At 47.1% G+C, this 27,295-nt stretch overlaps 2 protein-coding genes across 5 annotated transcripts in view; both read right to left on the bottom strand.

Moving 5' to 3' along the window:
- The window catches only part of RNF216 (ring finger protein 216), a 76,451-nt gene extending 54,525 nt beyond the window's left edge, over positions 1-21,926 (bottom strand). Inside the window, exons 1-6 of the mRNA XM_066561077.1 lie at positions 21,827-21,926; positions 21,089-21,200; positions 7,299-7,427; positions 6,048-6,184; positions 4,225-5,094; positions 2,672-2,748 (exon numbers count right to left, since the gene is read on the bottom strand). Of these exons, the coding sequence (XP_066417174.1) occupies positions 2,672-2,748; positions 4,225-5,094; positions 6,048-6,184; positions 7,299-7,365 (1,151 nt within the window). The 5' untranslated portion in view covers positions 7,366-7,427; positions 21,089-21,200; positions 21,827-21,926. The remainder of the gene's footprint in view (positions 1-2,671; positions 2,749-4,224; positions 5,095-6,047; positions 6,185-7,298; positions 7,428-21,088; positions 21,201-21,826) is intronic.
- Positions 21,927-23,019: 1,093 nt separating this feature from the next.
- Positions 23,020-27,295, bottom strand: part of SMURF1 (SMAD specific E3 ubiquitin protein ligase 1) — a 45,792-nt gene continuing 41,516 nt past the window's right edge. For all 4 annotated transcript variants that reach the window (XM_066560607.1, XM_066560606.1, XM_066560605.1 and 1 more), the window contains exon 18: positions 23,020-27,221. In XM_066560607.1, the coding sequence (XP_066416704.1) occupies positions 27,122-27,221 (100 nt within the window). In that variant the 3' untranslated portion in view covers positions 23,020-27,121. The remainder of the gene's footprint in view (positions 27,222-27,295) is intronic.

Raw genomic sequence — 27,295 nt, forward strand, 5'->3', positions numbered from 1 at the left:
CCTTCTGAAAGGCCAGCCTGAATCAGGCTCCCACAGCTTTTTCTCAACCCTCACCAAGCAGCTGTGCTGGCTGGGGCAAGTAACACAAGCTGTTCCTCAGTTTCCCCAGCTGCAGAATAAGATCCTTCTGAAAAGAGCCAGGACAAGCAATTAACATTTGTAGAACTATTGGAATGAGAAGGTGCTAGGCTGCAGCAAAGACATAATTGCAGCTAATTTATATTCCTGATGTCAGAAATCAGTCCCTAATTAAGAAATCTGAACTGGCTTGAAGCATTAACTCACTATCAAGGCACGATTACTTTAGCTCTGCTTTCACATTCAAAGCAGGGACATTTCTTTTTGTTTAATCAGGTATTGACATATTGAGCCAGAAGCTTTTGACTGAGTGTGAATGCTCCTGCACACAAAAGCTGAATAGATGATACCCTGCTAAGAGGGGCTCCCACATCTTATCTTTCACATCAGCTGAAAGTTTTAAGAAGATCATTTCAGGGAAAACAATAAATATCTTGGCACTGAGCATTTAATAGCTTCCAGCTCCCACCTCCTGCCTCCCCTTTGGTAAAAGATAACTGTTTTAATGCAACAAAACAGAAACTTCAAGGAGCTCAGATCGTGGCTCTAAGGAAAGGGTTTCAGCTGGGGCACGGCCAGGGTACATTTGAACTCTCCTGCATGTTGCCATTTACACGCTGAGGATTTTGGTGGATGTTGTCCTCCAGTGTGTGACAATCAGTTAAGTGGGTCCTGCTGCACAGCACACCCACACTCATGGCACTGTTCATTAATATCTGCACCACAGGACACAGAGCTGGTTAAAAGCCTCACCCCTGCCCAAAACCACTCACCCTTAGTTATTATATTTCAAGCCTGATTCAGCTTGACACACCATGGAGATCAAACAGACCCTGCCAGCCAGGCTGACCAGTGCTTTGACCCATTTGTTCTCACACAAAAGCTGCAGTGACAACTCAAAAGATAGTTTGGTTAAAGGAATAAAAATATGGAGAAGAAATCTTTATCATCCAGTAAGTGGGTAACGCACCGCTGAGCGGGCACTGTAGCAGGCCTACAGGGAAGCCTGGAAGCACCTTTTCATCTCCCTGGGTCTGTGGCACACAAAGGGAGAGAAGAGATTTCGGGAGCAAAAAAGGGAAGGAACACATTAAGACTGACAGAAGCCAACAGTGGGATTTAATTCCATCAGGCTTCACTAAATCCCCCCAGGACACAAACCCGAGGTTTTTTTCACACAATCTGGGAGGGTCCTGCAGCCAGATGCACACCTTCAACAGCCCAGCTGCCCCAAGGAATGGCTCTGCTTGTCTTCTACATTCCCACCACAACCCTCCACCCTGAAGTGCACCCAGTCCGTGGTGTGGGCACCCCAAAGCTGCTCCACCACTGCAGAGAAAGCACTTTTGAAAGACCAGAATGAAGTTCTGGTCTGCTCACTTTCTAACCAAGAAGCCCTACTTGGGAGACACAACTTCACAGCACAGGCAGCACAGCAGAACAGGAAATCTGTGCCCAATGGATGGGATCACCCTTAGTTCCTCACCAGTTAACTCACTTATGGCCCAGTGACTAATTGTAAGCCTCAAGCACTTAAATGCTGCTTAATTAGTGCCCCAGTTAGCTGGAAAGGGCATTGGGTTTATACAAATGAACACTCTGGCAACCAACACCTACTGCTCATTCTTGGATCACACAGTAACCAGTTTGGACATGCTGGAGATAACAGACACAGCTGCAGAGGGAGAAAGAGAGGCCACCAAGCATCAGACACCAGTCACAAGTGATTTACTTCAAACCATCTCCCCTCAGTGCTGCTGGTGCCAGCACAATCAATCCTTCACTCCCCAGCTCCACCCAGAAGGGCAGGGGGATGATGCAACTCAGCAGGAAGGTGAATAAAAGTGAATAATCACTTTTTTTTTAACTTTTGACTCTAACTTGACTCCCAGAAACCTCCAGCATGATGAACATTAAGGTATTTCTGAGCTGTTAATGCCATTTGGAAAGCAAGTCCTCACATTAGCTTTCCTCTCCTTTTATTTCATTTTCTTGCTCACATTTCTGCTCGGTTTGACCAAAATCAGTCCCTCATCAGATCTCTAGAACCAATCCTACCAGCCCTTAAATGTGTTTGCTCTGTCTATCCCCAAGTAGTGATGTGAGAGAAATCAAACAAATTTACTGCTACTTGAGCAAGTAAATGGGATAAAAGCCAACATCATGACACCAAATAATGGACTGAAGCCAGTGTCAGCTTTACTTGGAAAACTCCAAAAACCAGTGAAATGAAGGAGGGAATGATTTCCTCCAACTCAAAACTCACCAACCCATCTCCATACTGTTTTATAGCAGTCCTCATAACACCTTAATCCTGACACTCACTCTTTTTAAGAGCTCTAGTAATAGGTAAGACAAAATTATATGCAGTACATTTAAATAAGTAAATTATCTTAAAAGCAGAGAAGCTACAGCACAACAGAACTAGAAAGGACTTAAAACCAGCTCAATTAGAAGAACAAAAAAAAAGAATCTGTGGTACCACCAAAGCAGTGCTGAAGGCCCAGCCTGGATGTGCTCTAAAGCAGAGTCCCTGGCAGGATGGAAGTGCTGCAGTTGTATGACACACTCTGGTCCTTGCCTCTATACTTACACATTTAAGTCATAGCAGTTCTTGAGGAGGATTAATTCTTCAATATATTCCTTCTTCACATCTGGGAATCTTGCTTCCTACAGTAGGAAAAGGTAAAGGTTATATAGGTATTGGAGAAGGTGTGTAACAGACATAGCACCCAGGATGGGGATTTATATGTAATTAATCAAAAAAATCCTGAGACTTGGGGCAAAATGGTCAAGAGATCATTTATAGGCACCCAGCCTTGCTCCACAGGATAACTGCTAACAGCTCTTTCTCAAAGGAAGAGTGAGGCCAGGGATGTGAAAAGCCACAAGCACCTGGCCTAAGGAGAGATTCAGGCTCCATGGGAATGAACTTCAACCCAAGGAAAGGGAATATTTACCTTCAGCATGAGCAGCAAGGAGCTCCAGATTATGTGCTGAAATACAACATTCCAAAGCAACAGGAAATAAACCAACAACACGTACAGACACACCAGCAATGAGAGCAGAACAGAAAACAAACCTTTGGTGGCATTTCTGTGAAGGCTCTCCCAGTGTTTGCTGCTCTCTCTGGGGTTTCTGTACAGCTACTGCTACCATGTGGTATTTTGCTTTGCAAGACTGGACTGACACTGCAAGAATAGCCTCTTACCCATCTCAAAGGCACTGATCAACGAGGTCTTGGAAAGAACCGAATTTTGTTAGACTGCTACTTAAAAAAATATATTCCTCAACTCCAGTTTTCCCAAGTAGAATTAGCCATGGGATGTGGGGGGAAGACTTGGAGGGGATGGGGTGGTGGTAGAAGATACAAACACATAAGATTATGCCTATTTGCAAGAAAAAATATTCAACAAACCCTCCCTAGCAATCAAGGGGAAGGGTGTGCAAATATCACACAAGTGAATCACCACATTTTTATTTAGCTTTATTTATCATGGATACACCACGCTGCCCAAGCTGCTGGATATACCAAAGGATAAGGAGTGTCCTTCTTGGTGGCTGCTGTCATAGCCAGTGTCCCTCATGCTAAGCTTCACACATGGAGCATGTGCAGTTTACATGCACAAGTCCTCATGGTGCTTATCCACTTACTCCTTGGTGCTGGGACTTGAAAATCCAAACTGCAAGGGCAACCCTTACCCTTGGTGGCATTAACATGGGCATGGACCACACTCCTGTAGGAGAGGCAGCTGAAAGCAGTCCTGGCTCTCAGCCACGTGTCCCTAAAACTTCTCTTCTCCACCCTGTATCCCCCTGACACTGTTTAGTGTCCCAGGTTTACTCATTTAGTTTTATATCCAATCTTAAACCAGCTCTACAGTGTTGGGTTAGGAAAGAACCAGATAAAACCAGACCAGATCCAAGAGGGTCTTTCAGGGAACAGACACAGATTATTTCATGTTAAGTAAAAGTTTTCCAAGACAGTTCATCACATGCTCCTCACCTGGTGTGTGGCTGAACCTCAGCCAAAGCAAAGAGGATTTGCAACTGTGTGTCCTGAGCATGTGAGATGCCACGCACCTTGAAAAACCTGTCTGAAAACATCACACACACAGGAGGCAGAGGAGCCCTGGGAATACTTACAGTCTCTCTGATGAGCAGGGCAGTGAGGTCCTGCTCCTGCCCAGCAGCTCCCTGCTCTGGCACGTCCCCTGAGCCGAGTTCACGCGAGCCCTGCGCGGGGAAGGCGGGCCCGGGCTGCTCGTTGTCTGTCCCCGCCTGCGGAGCCGATTCCTCGGGGGGATGTGCCGGCTGCGGGGAGGCAGGGCCGGGAATGCCGTCCTGCTGCGGCTCGGGCCGGGGGAAGGCGGGCCCTGGAGCCTTCCCTCCGTACGCCTGCAGAGATGCCGGGTTTGCCTCTGGCTGCCCTCGCTGGGGAGCGCGGCCGTTCGCGACAGCCCGGGGCTCATCGTCCGGCAGTGGGAAGTGCCGAGGCTCCAGCCGGCCCTTCTCCTCCAGCTGGCCCTTCTCCTGCATCTCCCCCTGCTCCGGGGTACTTTTAGCAGCTATGCCTTCAAGTTTCTGCTCTGGCTCCAAGTTCTTTCCTTGCCATTCCCGAGCTTCCATCCTTTCCTCCTGTTGAGGTGGAAGGTCTGCATTCTCCAGACTAATGATTTTTGTGTTATCAGCAGGCTGTGGATGCACCTTGATCAGTGGCAGCAAACTTGGGCCAGGCTCCTGGCTACCTGTAAGTTCAGATCTGGGGCCATTCAGCTCAGATGGTCCTGGCTGCTGCAAGGCAACATCCACACTCTCACCCCTGCTTGGTCCAGCATTGCTCTCCAGCACGAGGGTATTCCCATCTCCCTCACAGGGCAGAGCTGAATGCTGCAGGTCTGTGCTCAAAGGCTCCACAGCACTTTTGGATCCCCCTTCTCCCACAGTGTCTGCACCCTGCCATGGAGCAGCCGGTCTGATGACATTGGGACGCAGGGGCTGCTGATGCTTTGGGGTCTGAAAAGGACATCAACAAGAGAAAGGAGGAAGTCTTGTCTCTGTGTCAGAATCCTTGCTCCAGATACTTCTGCATCTAAGAAAACTTCTGATGGGAAACTGATAAACAGTCTGTTCAGCAAGATGTTTAATAAAGCACAGAACTGCACCCCACACATCTGTGTCATCAGCCTGTCCCCAGGTGCTACGAGAACCTTCAGCAGAACTGGGGATGCACAGGACTTTCAAATTGGAATAATTTCCTAAGCTCACCTCAGTACTCACTTCCCTTCCAGTAAAACAGTCTGGGCAGGAAGAACTAACTGATGACATATTTGTGTTCTCACCAATTTATTTAAACAGGCAGGAACCAAAGCTCCAAATATTAATCTCTGGCCTTGTTCTTGCCTCTGGCAGACAGACTGCTGTATGCCAACAGAGCCTGAGTGTTCTCTGCTGCTGTTTTCAACTAAAAGCAGAAAGGTCAGCTTTGCAACCCATTTTCTCAGTGCTTCTGGTTAATTTAACAGGAAAGTGGAATATATTCTTAATATAAGATAGATATGAAATGCTGAAAAAATATCAGTGCCTGCAACAGCCCAACATGAATGCAAATAGCATAGAGGAATATAAAGCATACAGAGTACATTTATAAATCAAACAAGGCATGGTTTGAAAATATTTTATGGAAGATCAAGTCCTCTTGCAAAGCACTCCACCTTGCTGGATTCAAACAGACAACTTTATGGGAGCTACAACCTTCATCAAGTAGAACTTAAACTACACAATGCAGTTCCACAGTCTGGTTCTCCCCTCCTGTGCCCAAAATATGCCATCATTTCACTGTTATTTCAGACATCCCAAGCAGATTGCTATAACCAGGCAGGACTCAGAGGAATGCATCAGGTACTGGCACAAGTCTTGTCAATACAGGCCATGAATACAGCACAGCAGCAACAACAATGAAAAGTTACCTCTGCTAAGATGACTATATCATCATCATCATCCTCCTCAGTCTGCTGCTTTTCTGGCATCTCCAGCAACAAAGGCAAATCTTCATCTGAGGAATCTGATATTGTGATCAGACTTTCATCTCTGTGGTTTATCCAGTCTGCAGAACAGTAAGTAAAGTTGAAGTTAGCTGCTGGCTCAAGGTAAATAAATAGAATTATAGGGTACATGCACTGAAACATCTGAGAAAGCAATTTTCCCACTTGCACTGCAGGAAGAAGTGTTCAGAGGTCACCAATTCCTCTGCAAGGCATTGTAAGAGCCACCCCTGCATCCCTCAGCCTCCAGCAAAACACCTGCACAGCTTCAGCTCATCACAACAGCACTGCAGGGACAGCCACTGACACTCACAAAGAATCTTCTACTACCCTGAACTCCAGCACGAGTCAAGCTGCTGCAAAAGTTATGACAAACAAGGCAAGTAGGGAGTACTTCTGCAGAGAAATCCTGAACTTCCAGTATCTCAGGGACATTGCATTTTCTTTGTTAAAGTGTAGTGCAATCTAGCAGAGAGATAAGGGTCTTTGTGCAATCCAGCCTCTTCTGAAAGAGAGGCTTTGCAGGAGTACCTTATGCAGGGCCAAGATAAGGCCTGTGGCTGTGGGTGCAGAAGGTACCCTGCTGGTAATGACAACCTTGTGCCTCAAGGTTTGTCAAGAATGGAATACAGATGCTACTCAACAGCTGCTGGAACACAGGAGAGAGATTCAAGGCAGAAATAGAGGGTTTCTGTACTGCACAGAGAGCATACAACTATGCTTTTCCCTAAAATCTGACATGTTTTGGCTTATTTTTTAGCATGAGTGTTCATTTATCACCTTTCAGGCATACAGAGAAAGCCTCACTTTAAATTCCACCCTTGAGGGAATGGGTGCCAATGCACACAGCCCTATGAGAGCATAAATTTAGGGTCAGCCTGTCTCCTGTGGGGTTCTCAGAAGGATGGATCCTCCTTGGATCTGCTGAAACACATCTACACAGTGTTCCCAAGAAGTCAGCAACATCCCTTGAGGCAGTACAACATGAGAAAGACAAGAGCCAAATATTTAGCATGCCTGCATAATATGAAAGAGTTTCTGTAGGTGGCTAAGTCAGTAGTGTGTGATGTGACAGAACAGACCTCCAGCAGCTCCCTGGAAGCTCAGTGTCTGTGAATCCTGCTGCTCAGCAGTTTCACAAGAGTGTTTTGGAAACAGGCACAAATCAGTACTCACCTTTCCCTCTGTGATTGCTGAAGCTGTTCAAGTTAATCACTTCTTCATTCCCACCTCTCTCTGCCATTTTAAACAGCTGCACCCCAGAGTGTCAATGCCCCAGCATGGCAGTCAGGCTCACATGAGGAACTGGAAGATAAAATAAAATCACAAGGGAGTCAGGCAAACACAGATTCACCCTAAAGGGTTTTTTTTAAGATTTAGCTGCTAGGGGTTCTCCTGGCTCTCCCAGCAGTCTCTCCACATGAGTATTTCTCTGTACCCCTCCTCTCAGGACCTGAAAGGAGATATGTTTGTTATCTTGTGCTCCAACAGTTAAGACAGTGGACTGAAAAGTGCAATTAGGCCAGAGAAGTCTCTCTGGAGGAGCCATGCAATCACAGAAAAGGAGGAGAGATGCAGTTCTACCCAAGCAGGACTCAAACCCTCCCAGCATATTGGCCTTCTCTTGTTTCCAACCAAAATCCAATGCACCAACCCACACAGTGCTGTTTCTGCCACCATCAATAGGTGAGAGAGGCAAAATCCCCATGCCTGAGCTGTGCCAGGGCATCCCCACATGCACCTGCATCTCACAGCCCCCAGATGATGTCACTGCAACCATCCCTGTCACCCTTACTGCCAGGGCAGTCACACACAGCCTGGAGGGGAGCAGGGACAGCACCATCCCAGCCTGAATTCCCCCAGTGCTGCCAAGCTGTGGCACAACTTCAGAGCCACCAGAGACGCTCCAAGCTCATTCCCACACCCCCCTCATTCCTGGTGTGTCAGAAGGAAGCTGCACCCTGGGCAGAGCAGTGTCAGTGTGTGGTTTGTGCCTGCACTGTGAAACAGCACAGGAACATTCCAGAGAACACTTCCTTACCACCATCTGCTATTTTATAGAAGAGATTTCCCTGATTTACAGCAAGGGTTTGGTACAAATTCCAGGAAACACCATCTGCTCTCACACCAAAAGGAGAGCATGACAGGAATCAGGTTCCCTCACAGGACTTGGCTTTTTGAAACTGAGCTTTGCTACCCCCACCTGTTCTCAGAGAGGCACAATGAATTGGCCAGAGGCTCCCAAACAGGATTAGGGGGCCAGAGGAATCACTGCAAACTAAACAGGAGGTTTCCATTTTATGCTCTGTCAGCTTACAGCTCTCCATTCCCACTATCACAGAGAGGCTGAACAAATACAGGAACTCCAAGCACAGTTTGATGACTGAAAGGAGAAAGGAGGTTTTTTTTCCTTTTATTGGAAAGTATTCATCTCCTCATTGCAGCACAGAGGAATCTGTACTGTTAAATATTTACTGATGCATAAGCTGGAAGAAAATGGTGGGTCTGCTATAAAATCCTTTTTGCTAGCACACAAGAGCAGTAGAAATTCCCCCTCAGTAATTCTACTTAACTTCCTCTGCAGGGAACAGGATTTGCAGCTAGGACAGTAAAATGAAGAAATTAATTCAGATGCACAAGATACAATAATAAAAATTAAAATGTATAATTTAGCACTTATAAAAGCCTAGCAGAACAGGCTTAGTGCCTGAGGGAACCTTCTTCAGAGGAAACCTCCAGCATAAAGATTTCAAGGCTTGCCTACAAACATCCACATTTACCTGATCCTTGATCTGGTGCTGGTCCAATTTTGAGTGGAAGATTGGATGAGGGAACAGCAAGAGGCCTCTTCTAACCAGCATTACCACAAATATGCAACTGCCCTGTATGTGAGCCCTGATACCTCAGTAGCACATCCTAATTCCAGTAAGCAGCTCCAAGGTTATCATGGGCATACTGGTGCTTTGAAAACACCTGAAAAGCAACATTTTGGGGGTGTTTCCACTAGATTCTTAATTTTCTGCCTTATAAGGAGAAATAAATCTTTATTTGCCAGAGTGGCATCAAAGTGCTGTTCCACCATCCCAGGCAGGTGCTGGAGCTGCAGCTCAGGGGCTGGGTCACTCAAAGTGCAAACTCTGGCCTTTGTAAAAGGTCACATCCACATTATTACAGTTGTATTTTCCCTGGTACTTGTGCACAGCAATCACCTAGCCCTGCATAGCACTTTTCCATCCTCAGCTGCCTGACTCCTTTAGCAAACAAAATCAATTCACTTCTTGTCATTTAAAAGGTGGAGAAATGGAAGCAGGGTAGGCCCAGTGTGGCCAAGGTCACCAAAGGATCACTCTGAGACTGGCTGGGAGGAACAAGAACACTTGTGAGGGCCACAAACCAGCCCTTGCAGCATCAAGTGCTGCAGACAGGGGCTGGACAGGTGTGTGCTCAGATCTGCTCCAAGCAAAGCTGAGTGCTTGGATATTTCTCCCCTCCAGGGACTCGTGATGCATTAGCAGGGCTGGCTACTTCACAGGGGGGTGACACTGCAAATACTCAGCACAGCCACCTAAAAAAGAAAAAAAAAATCTTCTCCCAAATAGCTCAAATGGTGCTTTGTCCAATGCTGGCTAAGCCCCAGCTGTTCAGATCCATGAATGATGGATAAGACACAAGACTAAGGTCATATTTTCTATGGGCCACACTCTGGCTCCTGTAGAGAGGAACTTGCACACTTCCACCTTCAGCAGTGAGAAAGAGGTACAGGGAATATTCTGAAATTAAATTTGGGATAAAAAACTATCTGCACTTCCATAGAAGAAAGCGTGCACACCACCAAAACGGTTTAAAAGCAGGAATATAATAAACAGCATTAACTGTAATACACAGTCAAGGCAACAACAAAAAAAGCCAAGGCTGGAAAGAACTGGCAATTCTTCCTACTTCAAAACAGACTGAATAAAATCCCAAGCAGCTAAATAAAGCCCTGCTTTGAGGGTGAAAGCCAAGCTTCCACCAAGAGCTAGCAATTCATTTTGTCAATACTCAATACAGAGCTGAAGTTTACACAAATATCCATAAGCATGGGCCAGTTCCATCTAGTGGCATGAATAAGAAGTTTATTCATGTTTATAGCACCAGGCCGCCAAGAATGTGAAGTAACAAGATCAAAGCCACCCTGGGGTCTTGCCCTACATAAACAATAATAAAAAAGCAAGGAAGACAGATGGAAAGAAGCTATTGCACACTACCTCAGTGATTTTAGAGCCTATTTATAGGCAAAGAATAAGGCTACCTATAAGCAGGCTCTAACATGCCCATCAGCTTTCCTGCAATGCAGTCAAGGACAGGAAACTTGAACTGTTTTAACAGCAAAGCAGTCAGGTAAACACTTTCCAAACTTTTTAGTTTTTCTTCTTTTCTTAAAAGGCTCCCACCTGCACCACAGCACATCAAGCTGGGTTTAGGACTTGAATCCCTACAGCAGTATCCAGGTGACACAAAATTCTCATCATGACTTCTAAGACACCCACTGACTGTGCAGGGAGGAACCACCACACTGAGGACATGGTCCCACCCAATTCCACCTCTGTATTCCTCCATAACTCAGTCACAGAATGTCCTGAGTTGGAAGGGACCCACAAGGATCAGAGCCCAGCTCCTGGCCCTGCACAGACACCCCAACAATCCCACCTGTGTCTGAGAGCATTGTCCAAACCCTCCTGGAGCTGTGGCAGCCTTGGGGCTGGGACCATTCCCTGGGGAGCCTGGGCAGTGCCCAGCACCCTCTGACACAGCACACCCCAGCTGCTTCACTGTGCAGACAATAAAATCCTCCCCATGGTGGTTCTTCCTACCGTGAATTCAATAAAGAACACATTACCAGAACAGCTACTGGGAAAAGCAGAGCCCACCAGGGACTTGGGTTTAGCAGTTCTGTGAAGTGACAAGACCTCAGACTGACAGCTGAGGTCACAGGGACTTCCTGGACAAGCTCCTCAAACATGCAAAAATATCATCCACAAAACCACTGCTTCCAACCACTGCTATGAGGTAAGGGATCAGCTGCTATGAGGTGAAGCAGGTCTCAGGAGCACACAGAATGCTTACACAAGGATTTCCAAAACCCATTCAAAATCCTTTTAAACACCACATGACATATTTTTAGCTTAACCTAAAAATAGCCACCATTGGTGCTGTGCATATATTTAATCTCCTGATAGATGAAGGCGTTTCTGGTCTGCAGTAACTGGAGCAGAACTCAAATCTGCTCCCTCCACCCCACATTTGTGCTGTGATGAGCATCTTCAGATGGTGCTGGAATTTAAACTGACAGTCAAGGGGAGAGCTCCCCTTCTCAACACAGTATAATGTATTTTCCCCCCCTCATTTACAGCATTTGAAATCTTGAACTCCCACATACCCAAGATGGGACTAGGCTCAAAGTGCTCCTGTCTGGCTGCAGCTCAAGGCAACAGGACTAGACAGAAAGCAGGGGAGGTAGGAACTGAGATCCCAAATGAACAGGGGGGAGGGAAAAAAAAAGAGCAACTTGAAAGAGATGTCAGCAACATCAAATCACTGTGTTTTAGCCTCTCCCCCTCACAGAACACCACAGTTGCTCACCTACACTGACAGAAGAGCATCAACTCCTACTTTGTGCCTGCGGGCAGCAAACGTGTCTGCTGGTAGCCTGCGAGCAAGGTGAATTTCTGGCTTATTTCAAGCTGCTAAAAGAAGCTACTTAAATAATGCAGGGCTTGTGACAACCACCAAAATGGAAAGCTAAAAATTCAGTCTTTAAAAATAAAAAAATAAAAGAAAGCACAACAGAAGGGAAATAAACCAGCCTGACTTACTGTCAAGCATTTCACCAAAACATTTCAAAGGGTTCACCATTTGCTGGGGGCTGCTCCTTGTAACAGGCACCGAGCAAAAGCAGGGAGAGTTTAACAGTGGTTGATCGTGTTAAGCAGCATCATCCCAACTGAAAATTAGAAATCCCCTGATCATAAGCCCAACAAGAGCTGCTGGGCACAAACAAATCCTATTTGCTATGCACAGGGCAGCTACTGCCACTGCCTCACACCCTGCAAAGGGACAGAGCCAGAGGGCAACACGTGGGGCTGCAGCAGGGCCTCTGCCAGCAGGTTTGCTCAGTTCCAAGCCTGGGCAAAGTGGAAAAAGCATTGATTCCAGCCCAAAAGCCTTACCCTGGCCCCTCAAGGCAGGAGTGTGTGGGCAGAACCTTGAGGAAAGACCACCTGGTTTCCAGCAGCACAACCTGCTACAGGTATTGGCCAAAAGCTCCTCTCAGGAGCACAGACCAGGGGTAGACTTAGGACAAGAGCATCCACGCAGCTCTGCCACCAATTTATGGACCCATAGCATGTGCTGAAGAGAAAAAACAAACCTGAAGATCATTTAAAAACAGAACTGGCTGGTGAGTTATAAAGTATTCCCCAAGTGTTTCCCACGTTAGCAGCTGGCTTGGTTTACCACGGGATTTTAAACACATACACTCTGAGAAGGGGAAGACAGGATTCCTGAGATGTGAGAAAAAATCAAGGAACAGAAACTGAAATTAATAATAAAAAGAGCCAGGCAAAATTTCTAGGGCAGAGAGCCACAGAACTGGTTTAACCACACCAAAACAGATTATATAATACAAGAAGTATTTTGTGGCAAGTAAATGCAACCTGAATGCCCACCTCCTCCTGACAGACAAGACACCCAACACACACAGTTCAGTATCCCAGCAGAGCAGCCACTATTTCCAAAACCACACCAACCTGGAACTGGCTCCAGCAGCTCCAGGACAGGTCATGAATGAAGATGGAAATGAGGAATGACTCTGGCAGCAATCACAGCTTCCAGTTACTTCCCAAAAGTTCCCTGTTCCCCTCTCTGACCCAAGGAGGAAAGCACTGAAGGGAGCGATGCCCTCTCCTCCCAGGCTCACCACTGGTAACTGCAGAGTCAGGAGTGGGACCAAGAGATGCTCCAAAAAGAGAGGCTACAGATGAACACAGGATGGGCTACATCAGTGCCACTGCTCCAGGCCAATGAAAACTGCTTACTCAGGGGCAATCAAGAGAGCAGATATTTAGGCATTACTTGGCTTCAAATCCCCAACTAGTTTTTTCCCCATTTTCTAAGCCCACTCAGGACTTACAGGAAATATCTTGGCTGCTTGTACATCACAAGACTTCTCATCAACCTTACTTGCAGTTCATTTCATCAAGGTCACAGTATCATAATTATTAATCATAATTGTTTGAAGTACCCAATCACCATTTTTATCTGAAACACAAAGTACAAGAGAAAGGAAATGTACCCAGTTTTACCTAATTCACTAACAGCTGGCCACATACATTGGCACCAGTTTTCCTTCTCAAACCTGCAAAATATTTGCATTTCCCTAGCAAAATATATGCTCTGTGAGCTACTTTCTAAAATGTAAGACTGTTTTGAAACAGCTGCATTCATTTTCCAAAACTGGGTAACATAAATGAAAGTTTCCCATTCTTTTGAGCTATTCCCTGGTGATTGGCATCAAGGTCAACTTGTGGACACTTCAGTGCCTTCCCAGGACCCCCATCAGTGCCTCTGGCAAAAAGCAGAGCTCCCATCATCCCATCTCCCTGAGCAGCACAAGGCTCCTCACTCTGATGCATGCAAAAACCCACAAAACAAAAACCCACAGAAACCCCTCTCTGCACAAGAGGTAGAGACCTTTGGATCTGTCATTCTCCCTCCCCCTGGTTGAGTCCTGAAAAAAAATTAAATCTACAAATTCTAGTTGGAAAGGAGAGTTAATGCCTTTACCTCGAGCAGCTCATTTTAAGAGTGAGGTGAAAAATCAAGGTTTTGAGGGAGGAGGCGTTCCTGGAGTTAGCTCCTGTACGGGCAGTACTCTGCCTGCCTCAGACCTCTGGCATGTGCAAGATCACCCAGTGTAATCCCTAAATCCAAAACCTCCCTCCCACATCACAAACACAGGTGCCAGCTTGGCATTTCACATTGGTGCAACAATTCAGACACCAGCAGCCCAGCACTTGGCTACAGACCCACACACAAACCCAGCCTTGCTCTGCTCACAGCCTGTCTCCCAAACCAGCATTTAGAAGAACTCATTTGCTCTGATTTTGTGCTGTAAGGGTAGGGATGAATGGAAGAGCATGTGAAACCACGTGATTTGCAGTTCTGCTGCTTCTAGAGCGAGTTTTACTTCCAGTTTCCTTTCCCTGAACTCACAGCCAGGGGCTGCTTTGATCAGCACCAAGATTCAGTCACCTGTGGGTTTAAAGGGCTGGACTCCACAAAGCCCCAGGTGCTGCACGTACCTGCCACAGCTCCACACAGCATTAACTGCAGCTGCCTTCTCTTCTCCATAAACCCAGCAGCCCCATGGAAAAGAGCAGGGGAAATGCCCTGTGAGCCCCAGGATATACAGCAGAGTGCTCCTCTCTTACTTGTACTTCACAGATCCCTCCAGGAGAAAGGATAGAGCATTTCCTCTCCAAATCCTCAGTAGTTTTCCTACCTTTTTTCTTTTCTTTTTTAAGGCATCCTGAATGCCACTTTAAAGAGTTTAACAGAACAAAGAAATCCAAGTGCAACCTTTTAAGTAGTTATTTAACAAGCTGGATGAATGTCTTCAGGAGCATTCAGGTTCCCATCCTAGCACTGTTTTCACTGGAGAGGAAACAGAAATAAAGGATTTAAGATTGCTGGGACAGGCAGTGGCACTGACATTCACACTGATGAGCAACCAGCAGCCTGCTCAGCTCACAGCCCTGTCTGCAGGGGCACTGAGAGCAGGGAGAACCAGGCTGCACACAACCAGCAAACTGCTGTGAAAAGCAGCAGAGAGGGCTAAGCAGACCAAAACCAAAAGGGCTGGAAAGCACAGAGTCAGGTTCAGTTCCAGTGGCAGCCAGAGGACTTGAAAACCACAAGGAACTGATAAGCTCTGATGGCAGCCTGGATGTTGAGCAGCTGCCCATCAGACTCACTCAGGAAACCACCTAAGCTGCACGTGGGAAGCTGTGCTCCAGAAAAAATTACAAGCATAATGCACCACCAATAAAAATGTGGAAGGGGGTATTTTTGTATTTTATTTTATTTTAAATGTGACCTGAACTTATCACAAAAAACTTTGCTTTCAAGCACAGCACACCTCACCTCGTTCTCAAAGCTGCTGACAACACAAAAGCTGAAACTTGACCTTGAGGTGGCAAACAGGGAAAAAAATCTGACTTACTGCAGCAGCCCACCTTGGCAAAAAGAAGGTCCCTGTCAATCTGCACAGCACTTCCAGAACTATTGACTTAAAAGCCTGCCACCAACCCTTCCAGGTGTCACACATCCCAGAGTGAAGGACTTGCAAAAAGAATGATTTCACAGGTCACATATTCTGGTTCCAACAGTCACGCCCTTTTTTAGGGTATGAATGTAATGACATTGCATTAAGCATCTGCACTTGCCACAGCTCCAAAGGTCAGCAGCCAGAAGCTGTGGCTTGGTGCTCAGAAGGGTTTCACTTCAATACCTGTTAAGGACAGTCATGTTCCCTTGTTTCCTTCCTTCACACTGAGCTCCTCCAGCATTTCTTACAGCTTTGAAAGGAACTGCCCTGGAAAACATTTTTGTAGGATTCAGATCAGATACCCTCCACACATGGTGGAACTGGGAGAACAGAATTAAGCTGGCAAAATAAAATGCAAGAAGGGGGAAGATCTTAAACTGCAGCTTAAGCTGATACAGCCACAGCCTATCCCTACCACTCAAATTACATGTGCTCCCTCCTGCAAGGTCAGGCACTTTGAAAGATGCTTTTACACAATCAATTAAGGGTTTAAATATACACAAAAGCCAGTTTAGAGCCAGACTGGGCCAACAGGCCAAGCTCACAGTGCTAAGTCTTAAACGGCCTTACCTACTCAGAGTAAAATACCAACAGAAACCCCGTAAGACAGGTGCCAACACCTGAGCAACAAATCCATGCTCTGCACCAATTTCTGCTGGAAAGAGTAAAAAATAAGCTGCTTCTTGCACCCAACAACTGCTGCAGGAGGAGCATTGTCACAGAAGAACTGCAACTACCTCCTTACTGCTCCAGCAGCACAGATGACCACTTGTCAAAAGATATTCCAGACAGGCAGCAACAGCCTTTGTAAAACTGGGTTTAGTTTTGTTTACAGCCACGTGTGGCCTTGCGGCCAATTCCAGCCCAGCAAGCTCCCAGCAGTGAAAACCCAGGGCAGCCTTCCAGGCTCATGACAGTTGTCCAGCCTGACTTCACCCACATCACGTGGCAGTGGCCACTGTGGAGTTTGAGTATGTTAAAATAGCAGAAAAGCAAAGAGGCTGCGTTTGAGGTAAATACTACTGTATCAGAACAGAAAACAGTGAAATTAGATGGTGGCTGGATTTAGAGATGCTCCACATCCAGCATGAATCCCTTCTGAGACTACTAAAGTTCACAAAGAATGAATGATGAGCTAAAAAGGGAGAAAAGAAGAGCTGCATGTTAACTCTCCTGTAGATTAACGAGACTGTACCACCCATCCCAAGGCAAACCAACATTTCACAGACACAGGACTGCAAAAGCCACCACAGGCCACAGCCAGGGGGTTACAGGCTGCACTCAGAGCACTTAATGACAGACTTTCTCAGGCAGTGAATCCTGTGCCCACCCTTGGTCAACACATTTGTGTCCAACGCTGGGTGAGTCCTCACAGCAGAACAGAAATTCTCTGCCTGGGTGCTGCACTATCAGACAGATTATTTAACTACCTGGGCTGGAGGATCAGTAGAAACAGCCACAAATTGCTAAATAAACACAAACACTGTGTCCAAGGCAGAGGTGCTTCCAGCCTGTGAGCTGGTCTGGGCAGATCCAAGGGCACCTCCCAGTTGATACACAATGAAGCTCCACTAAAAGGATTCTGCTTTAACAATCTACAAGGAACTATTTACATGAGCCAAGTTACTGCTCCCAGGTCTTGCTCATCCGTAGCTGGAAATCCCAGCAGCACAGGAGGCATTAAATGCCCTACCCTGCTGGTTTCCTGAAAGGAAAGAAAGAGCTGCCTTTCCTGCCTCCCCATTATGCTGCTGCTGTCATCTCCCTCAAATTGCATTTCAGCACATGACAGCAGAGCAGGGAAAGGAGGAAAGTCCTCAGCAGCATCGTGGCTGTGCTGCAGGCAGCTTGTCAGCACTGCTGTCCCTTCTCTCTGCCAACCCCCTGAAATGTGTTTGCCCAACAGAGCTTGTACTTGCCAGGGGTACATGGGCCAGTGCTCCTTCCAAGACTGGCCTTCAGGCAAAAATCATCTGCATCAGGGAGAGGTTTTCCTTCCCCATCCATCACACAAAAACACATCATGTCTTTGGGATGGGATTTGGAAGTAGAAGTGTAAATCTGTTCCTTGCTCTGGTTTTGCAAAGGCTGCAAAAAGCCAACCCCTGCCTGCTTTCCTCCAAGGAATAACAGGAGCAGTGCCCACAGCTTGGTAAGAGCACGTCAGTCTGGATAAAGCAGTACAGAAGCCTTGTGCAAGGAGTGCTTTGGACAAAACATATTTCTTGAGGCCATTTTTCATTCTTATATTCACCCAAAAAGAGATTCCAGCTAGTGCAGATCCCGACCACCGTGTGCTGCAGAGCAGCATCACGTGATGCCTCTACAGATCCCATCCAAATGTTTCTCTGAATAATGCAAACAGTAGCTTGGCCTCCTTGCAGGGGAGAGCAGGCTGAGGGAGCAACACCACTGAAAACATTTCAGGCCACTCTGCCACCCACAAACACTCCCAGTTTTATTTCAGCTCATCAACCTCGCTTCTCATTACAAGGGGCAACCACAGCCTCCAAAGCTCACCCTGGGAGCAGCTGGACACCACCAGCATCAGCACAGGAGTGGGGCACCCTAAAGCCAGAGAGGAATCCACACATTTAATTTCAATTCCTGCTGACCTGGGTCAGGAACACTGCATGGCTCGGGGTAGCAGCTGCCCCACGGAGAAATCCTTCCCTAAAGCCCAATGGTTTTTCCACTTAATCAGGCACTGACAGTTCCCCTCATGAACACAGGCAGGGAACCACAGCAGGGTTGGTAATTAGGAGAGAGGTGTCATTCAGAAGGAATATCATTTCCCATCCTCAGGAATTAAGCTTTCTCAAGGATTGTTATGAATTTAAAACTATTGCAAACCCTTAAGCGCTGACCCAGAGGAAAAACACCACTCCCGAGATAGTCCAAAATAAACTTGAAATTCTATAAAAGTGACATGAAGGCTGGTGAGAATGAGATTATCCCAGCTCAGTGAGACACTCCCTATTATCTCTCATCTTAGTGCTTTGACAAGGATAACTTACTTGAGCCACCAGGACACTGCTAAGTGGCTTTTTTCCCCCCCTCTTTTCCTGTTTCCTCTGCCCACCCCTCCCCAGTTTCCCACATCTCCCACTTCCAGTAACCTCCTTAAAAACAAAACTACTCTGGAATAATGTTGGCCAGCCCATTATTCAGCTGCATTTCAAACACAGGAACTCCCAGCCTGTACACAAATGACCTTATCTCCAGGGAGACAGCTGCTGTCCCAGGCAGCTGTGAGTTTCACACCTTCTGCTGTATTTAAAAAGGCACCTGTCCCACTGGGATTGGTCCCACTGGGAGTAATCCCAGTTACATGAAGCAACTCTAAACCCCACCATCACTTCAGTGTACACACAGGCTTTGGAGACTATTAATCCCTCATCTTTAAGCAGTTACAATGATGTCCAAATTCAATAATTTAAAGGGAGTCTTAAAATATCTCCAGATCAAATCCGTCGGCAAAAAAACAAAAAAAAAAAACAACTCCAAACTTCAGTTGGAGAGAGGAATTAGTGGTGCAGTTCTGACTGTCCCAGAAAGAATGCAGCCAGTGGCAAGCCCCAACACCCAGCACTGCTGGCGCTCAGACACAGCAAACCACTCACAATGGCTTTAGAAAGATATAAATAAAAATAAGACACCCATTCCAAATTAATGAATGGGAGCTTCTTCCAGCAGGCACTAAACAACACCCGAAGGGCTCCACGTCTCTTGCACTTGGGTTTGTGCTACTCCAGGTTGCTAATCAGCTCCTGGCCCCTGGGAAATGCTTCCTGCCTCTCTCCAGCTGCGCTGGAATTGTCTGTTTGCCCCACCTATTCTTGCCACAGGACTTTTCAGTGATTTGTGTCCAATTTCAAAGCACAAGCCTTGCCAGCAGCAGGAACGCCCACTGCATTCTCAGGCAGACAAAGCACTGGTCTACCCCGGAATTTGGATTTCCGAGGCAGCTCCTGAAACTCCAGGCCAGGAACAGGCTGCCAGCACCCTGCTGGAATCCAGACTGCACCTTATCACCAGGAACACCTGCCCCAAGTGCCCTTCTAGGAACTGCTGTTCCTGCCCTGACTGCCTGCAGCCAGGCCAACCAGAAGGAAAACATCCTAGGAAGCAAGAAAAAGAGATGGAAGAAAGCCTGTTACCACAATGCAGCACCTCCAAGCAGGCTGAATGTCTACAGATCTTCAGGAAATCTGCCTGAGTCCCTTCCCAAGTCTTGGTGTTCCAGGCACAAACTCCTGTCAAGATGATTGTTTATTAACATGCAGTCACACCACCAAGACACCCAGCACATGAAATCTATTAACGTGTTTACAATTGCAGAAAGCCTGATGTAAGGCAGTGGAATTTTTGCACAGCATTCATCTAGAAATTAAAAGCACATATTAAAGCTGTAAATCCCAGAGTTCTGGAATTGAAAGCTGTGCCTGGAATCCTCCTAGTCCTAAACAAAGTGGTTTTTACCATGTGGTTTGAGCTGCACAGGCCCTGTACCTGTTCAGGGATGTACCAGAAGCTGCTCAAGATTTGGATCTGCAGAATGATGGGTCTCAGATTTCCTGCCTCACCTTCCAAACAGGTTGCTGGAGGAAAAACCCTCATGCCATCCTCTCTGAAAGCAGGAGAGGCCACATTAGCTGAGCCTGCAAAGGCCAGTCTGAATGCCTGATGGGGGACACCTGCCTTTCCCTCCACTGCTACCACTAGAAACCTGCAAGAGCTCTAAAGTGCATCAGGTGGGAGAGCAGAGGTCGTTCAAAAAGAGGAATCAACCTCCACAGAGACAGAATAGAGAAGCAGAGATCTGCCCACAGGTCATCGGGACTGGCTGTGCCTCTCAGCCACCAAGGCACCCTCTAGAACTCCTGCCTGAAGCAATGCTGTTTCATAGGGAAAGAAACACAAGAGGGAATACTCTTTAAAGCACATGGACATCAAGCTTTAGTCCTTCAGCACCATGCCTGAATTATGGAAATAAAAGTGCACAGCAGCAATATCAGCTCTTCTCTTTCAAAGCATCAGAGATCTCAGGACAGTGACCAAACCATAAGAAACTGAACAGAAACATCAACAACTAAACTTATTTCTATGAAAACTGTTCTAAGCATCTGTCAGTAAGATTCTAAAGTAAAATACTGGAGGACACTCAAAGACAACACTCCAGGCCATAAAGCACAGGTGAGATGAAAGGAAAAACTCCCCAGGCTGGGCTGGCAGGTGCAAGCAGCTGTTACCCACCCAGGGTTCCAGCCAGCACAGCTGCAAAGCCAGGGATCCATGGGATGACTCTTTAAGCCAATCCACATTTTACCCACCCCAAAGCACTGCCCCGGGCCAGCTCACACTCCTCTTTCACACACACGCTGGAGTTCCCCACAGCTCTTCCCCACAGCCTCAGACTTGGGTGGGATCCCAACCTGCCTCCAGCTATCTGGGGGAACAAGGTCAGCTCCAGGGGCAGAAAAACTTATTCCATAAACGCAGTGTACATTAACACTTCCAGGCTGTGCTCTACCACGGCTGGCTGGCACTTGGATCAATAGAGAAGGGAAAGAAGAGGAGGAAGAGGAGTATCTCTTACACTGATCCCTCAGCTCCGAGGACAGCTGTGTTTGGGGTTTCTTTCCTGCAGCAGCTCCCACAGCAGATACCTGAAATGTCGAGATGTCCCAACACCACCGAGTGCTCCCACACTGAACAGGGGTCAGAAGAGAAATATCTTTTACCCTCCTCTGCCCACCAGCTCCGGCTTGTCCCCGACTCCAAACCCCCGGCCCGGGGTACCCGGCATAGCCGTGAGGAGCCCCCGGGAGCAGCGCCTGTCCCCGGCTGTCCCTCGGGGCTGCGGGGGATACAGGGGCGGTGAAGGGACCCCCTGGCCCCGGGAATGGGGAGAAGGGAAGCGGCCCTGAGGGGATGGAGGGAAAGGACCCAGTCCTGAGGGGAGCCGGAGGGGGAGGCGGTGTCCCCGATCCTGAGGGAGAGCGAGGAGGAAGGACTCGGCTCTAAATGAACGTGGAGGGGGACGGGAGGACGGACACGGGGACGGCGACGCGAGGGACCCGTCCCTGAAGGGAAGCGCTATGGGGTAACGACCCGTCCCTGACGGCAAGAGAGGGGAAGGACCGGCCCTGAAGGGACGCGGGGGAAGAGGAACGGACGGAACGGACACCGGGCCCTGAGGGAACGCGGGGAGAGGGGGGAGAACGACCCGTCCCTGAGGACAGGCCCAGCCGGGAGCAGCGCCCGACCCCGCAGCGAGGGGTCCGGCGAGGCCCAGGGACGCCCCGTGGGGCGGCAGGGCTGTCCCGGCACTCACCGGCTCCGCGGGACGGAGGGGTCACCCCGGCACTCAGCGGCCCCGCCGCCCCTCCGGCCCCGCTTCATTTAACCGCCGCTCCCGCCGCTTCCGCCCGGCCCGCGCCACGTGACCGCGCCGCCCCGCACCATAGAGACACGGCCAGGGAGGGACAGAGCGGCGCGCGGGGACGGGCGGCGCGAGCGGGCCCGGCCCGGCCAACCTACCATAGAGACACAGGGGGCGGGCGGGCAGCGGCGCGGGACGCCCCCTGCCGGGCGGGCGGTGCTCCCGGGGGAGGGGGCGGGGCCAGGGCCGCACGTGCGTGAGGGGCGGGGCCGGGGGGGCAGAACTGAACTTTGGGGGGGTCAGCAATGGGGAGGGGGGGGCAGAACTGAACCTTGGGGGGTCAGCAATGGGGAGGGGGGCAGAACTGAACTTTGGGGGCTCAGCAATGGGGAAGGGGGTCCGGGACCCCTGCACGGGATCCCCCTGGAGCAGGCTACAAGGATCCTCCTCTCTCTTAGCACCAAAAGGAAAGCAGAAATCAAGAAAACTTCACAAAAAGTCGTTATTAAAGAAAACGGCGGTGTCAGTGTGTGGCAGAGCACTGAAGGACTGACACTATTTCCTGCTCCAGGTAATGAAATCGTTCAGGCCCTGCTGCTGGCTGACACGAGGGGTGGGCTGCAGCATTTGTTCATACTGTAAAATTACTCAAAGAATAAAAAGCATTTTATTTGCACTCCTTCCTTTTTATTTATTAAACGGAATTATGGCCAGAAGAAACCCCAGCTTTCAGCATCAGGGAGGGAAGGCGCTGCTGCAGCACACACCAACACTAAGCATCCTCCTCGGACTTTCTCCTGTCCTTCTCCACCTGCAAAGCAGCAGTAATTAGGGAAAAAAACCCAAACAAACAGGAAAGCAAGGATTCATCAACATTAGTGAATCTTTCTCCAGCTTTCATTAAGGGGGAGATTATAATTTTTCTGCAAACTGAGGTTTTGGAAAAGTATCAGGACAAATAATGAGACAAGAGGGGAAAAAGATTAACGTGAATTATTGAAACAAAGTATTCTCCCTGCAGAGGAGGACTTTCATCTGGGCAATCCTTATAGAGCTGTTAAATCAGTTGCATTTCGATACTTTGTCCTCTCTTTTCCTCTGATTCCCACAAATATTTTAACAAACAAAACAGTAGCTACCAAGAGTTTAAAGTTGTGAGTTTATTGCATATGTAACAAAAATGAACATGACCTCCTGGGTCCAGCCTACTATACAATCACTGTTTATTCCAGCTGGTTCCATAACCACATTAAATAGAACTAGTATTTCCTTAAATACTTTGATTTAGACATAAAATGAAACATTAGTGTACAACTTCCACAAAATAAATCTGCAATAAAAACAGTGTGAAGAATAACAAGGATAGCAGCAATACTTAAACATGACATTACAAAATAATAAATTAAAAAAATACATTATAAAGTGGTTGAGGAACAACAACAACAACAACAACAAAAAAAAATGAACAGATTAAAACCAGATCCATACTGTGTTTCTGGGAATTTGCTGTGCCACACAGCCCTGAACCTGGGCACAGGCTCCAGAGGGCCTGGTGGCTGGATCAGTAATTTACAAAACCTGCTGGATTTTACAACCACCTCCACCTGAACTGAGGACAAACTGCTGAGCTGATGGCACCGCCTGGAGCTTGGAGCAGCCTTTTTGGAGCAGGGTCCTGTCTAACATAATGCCCAAGAGAACACTCACACCCATCCATCCAACAGCCTGCTGGAGCACACGAGCAGAGTGGTGGTTTCCTACATCCCTGAGCGTAGAGGAGAGGCTGAGGAGCAGTCCCAGGGCAGGGCTGCTGCAGCAGAGGGGTTTGTGTGGCACAGCAGTGACACCCACGCTGTGCCTGGTCTTCCCTTCGGGTCACACCCAAGAGTTTCGGCGCTGGAACGTGGAATGGCAACACCAACACGGGACTCCATGGTTTTCTTTGGGCAAGTTTGAGAATAACAACCAAGTTCAAAGTGCTGGCAGAGCGAGTGGGAATGGACACACAAATTCAGACAGCTGAGGTTATCCCAGACCTCTGAGAGCCACTGGCTCAAGCCAAGCTAACTCCTGTTGGCATTTTGTCCTTCCCTGGCCTTGGAGGTGGGCACAGGAAGAACAAACAGCCCATGGCTCCAAAGCCAATCTGCCTCACTTCTTGCTGTTCCTCCATCCACCCAACCAGCTTTAAGGCCTGCCTCAAATGCATGTACAGAACAAGACAAAAAATGTCTCTGTCGTCACTGAAGTGGCACAAAATTGCAAAGACAACACGACGGGAGAGGTGGTGAAGCTGTTGAAAAGAGAACTGAAATAATTTAAAAGACAGTGCCCTATTCTCATTACTGTCAGCACGGAGGAGGTACCTTGACAAGGGCTTTAAAATACAGCAAAAAACAGACGGACTTTTCCAAACAACAATCCTTGCCTATTCTTATTTTGTGCATTCAATAAAACACTGACCTAGCAAAGACATTAGGAACTATCTTATGTCAACTGGGTCGTTGACATAAAGCTACTTGACCTAAAGATCTCCAAATCAGGGGCCTTTCCCTTCACCTCACTTGGTTTGTACTGAGCCAGTTGTGCTGCAGGTGTGACGGGATTTTTATTAGGGGTGGGCTTTAGTATCTGGGTTTTTGGGGTTTTTTTACACTTCTTTTAGTGAAAAATCCACATGAGACTGCATGCAAAGCTTTTGGGCAATAATCCATTTTGCATTTTTCCTATCTGACTGGTTTATTGCACATTCAAACGTACTGAAAGGATTAAATACACTCTATGAACAGGTTTCACTTCAAAGCAATTTGGAAAATCCAGGGTTGTGGGGACTCTGCTACTCAGCCTGGGACTGTAGGGATGCTGTCTGCCAACTGCTGCATATCCCAACAACCAGGACTGCAGAAACTGGTCTCCAAGTGCCAAAAGATCCCTACAGAACAGGGGCTGAACATGCCTCTCCTGTACAGTCCTGCAGGATGAGCATCTTTAGCTACCCTGTGCAAATCTCACAATATGGTACAATTTTACACCTCCAATGCAATTCCCGACAACAAATCACAAGAATTATGGTCAATGGCAAAAAGAAAACCACAAACAAACAAAACAGAGAAAGATGCCAGGTTTTGACAAGTGTCTACTTTCTGTCCTATCACAGTTTAAAGCTATTACCAAATGCAATTAAATAAAAAAAACAAAATAGAAGTATTCCAGTAGACATCTCCTAAGGACAGTCTCTTACCCACAGCTGAATTTCAATGCACTATTCCATTAATGTAACAACTGTTAAGTGGTTCAGTCATGAATCTCTCTAAAAATCAGGCTTGCCAAAGAAAAAAAAATCCTATACAAGCAAGTCTGCTTAAGTTTAGACATGTCTGATAGATAACTGGGTCTCTCTGAAGCCATGTTATTTGTTAAAATATTGTCTCATCTTGGTGTGCCAACTGGAAAAATGTTAGTGATTCAGTGTCTTAGGTTACAATGTAAGATGTAACCAAAAGTATGTATTCCATCACAATCTGTTAAAACCAACTGGGGCAGTGCTCTTTATCTCTTCCATGACACATCCCTGCTAACTCCCTCTGGGGGAATTATCTTCTGTTAATGGGCCATGGAGCCTCAAAGCATGACTGACAAAATCACATCATGCTGAGATGCTCCACCCAGGGGAGGAACCAAGCATTCCTACCTGGATATAATCTGAGATTACACAACCACCACTGGAGACCTTCAGAGGAAGACCAGACCCTTCTACAGGATCACTGCTTCAACAGAACCACATCTATCACTTCATCAGGACTGCAGCCACCACTAACTCGGGCTGCCATCACCACCCTGACCAACAGGGTGTCAGCTCCTAGCCTGACTCTGTCCCTTTAAGCCAGTGTTTCTGTATTATTGCCTTGTTATATATACTAGTAAAGAGCCATTATTCCTATTTCTCATATCTTTGCCTGAAAACCCCTTAATTTCAAAATGATAATAATTTGGAGGGAAGGGGTTTACATTTTCCATTACAAGGGAGGCTCCTGCCTTCCTTAGCAGACTCCTGTGTTTCAAATCAAGACGCTCAGGTATTGGATTTGCTTTTGTTTCCCCTGTGTTAGAGAACAAACCTTTTAATATTAGTTTCAGATATTGGAAAAAATAGCCTTATGGCTCTCTGGAGAAATTTTCATCTCTATGTAACTGAAGTCATAAATTGTTCCAATAGCTTTCTGTAACATTTAGAATGTATTCACTATATAGTTCCCCTTTCACCTCAATCTCCAAATAAACCTTTCCCAAGGCCAAAAAATTTGAAGCAGGAGTTTGTTCTGTTAACTTGACTTTTAGTGATTTCCATGTGAGTCTTAGAATTTAAAGTCACACAAACACATCTTGGGTAAAACAGTGGCACAGAAATCACAGCTTTGGGATTGAATGGATCTTTATCCTCTGTCTCCTCCTCACAAGGCTTCTCTGCAAGGTACTTATATCTGAACAAACGATGGAAAGTAATTCTGCTGGAGGAAAGAATTGTTTTCACGTGCAAAACAATTAGATTCAGCCAGGACAACCAAAAAGAAATCACACAATACCGTTTAAGCTGTCCCAGATTCCTTCACTTTTCTTAAGGTGAGCCACAGCTTCCATTGGGAGCTTCCTGCTAAGGCAGAATTTGGATTTCTTTACCTTTCAGTTAAATGTTCATATGGAGGTATTTTCTGCTAGAAGTTTACTTTTTAAACAGATGTTTAAAATGTGCAATGCAAATTCTGGTGCCAGTCAGACACTCTGCACCTGCTGGATTCTACAAAGGCTCAACCTTGATTTAAGACAGACTAACCAGGTGCACCTACCAGTTTTAAGTCCTCAGCAAATTAAGCTCATTCTCAAATACACTTTGATTCTCCTATTAAAAAAGCCCCACAGGTCGCTGACCCTATCACAATATGTGTTACAAATCTAGCAGAATATCCTGTGTAACCAAAGCCAAATGCTGAATTTGGCTGCATTTCAGGGGGGATAGAAGAAGAGGGAAGGGGTTATTGTAACAAAGGGGAGAAAATAGAGTTGGGAACCACCAAGAAAAGCCCCGACCCTCCCCCCCAAATCCACCAGCGACCTAAGGGAAACAGCCTCATCTCTAAGTTGTCAGAGTTCAGATGTTTCAGACAGCTTAGCAGGAAGTTCACAGCAAGCTTCTTCTAGCTTTTGATTTGGTGGTCCATGAGCTAGCATCTGTTTCCTTTGGTTGCTTTTTCATTCCACAGCAAACCCACACGTCTCTTCCACAGCTGTCAACAGCTTCTCATAAAGCTTCTCGTATGACTCATAAGGCGGAATGTCGATCCGGTTAAAGCTGCAGGGAAAGTAACAAAACACTGATGGATCTGAAGTGCTTATTGGGGGAGAAATGTGAAGAGGCTACACATA

Source organism: Molothrus aeneus, chromosome 16 (assembly GCF_037042795.1).
Source record: "Molothrus aeneus isolate 106 chromosome 16, BPBGC_Maene_1.0, whole genome shotgun sequence".
NCBI classification, from domain to species: Eukaryota; Metazoa; Chordata; class Aves; order Passeriformes; family Icteridae; genus Molothrus; species Molothrus aeneus.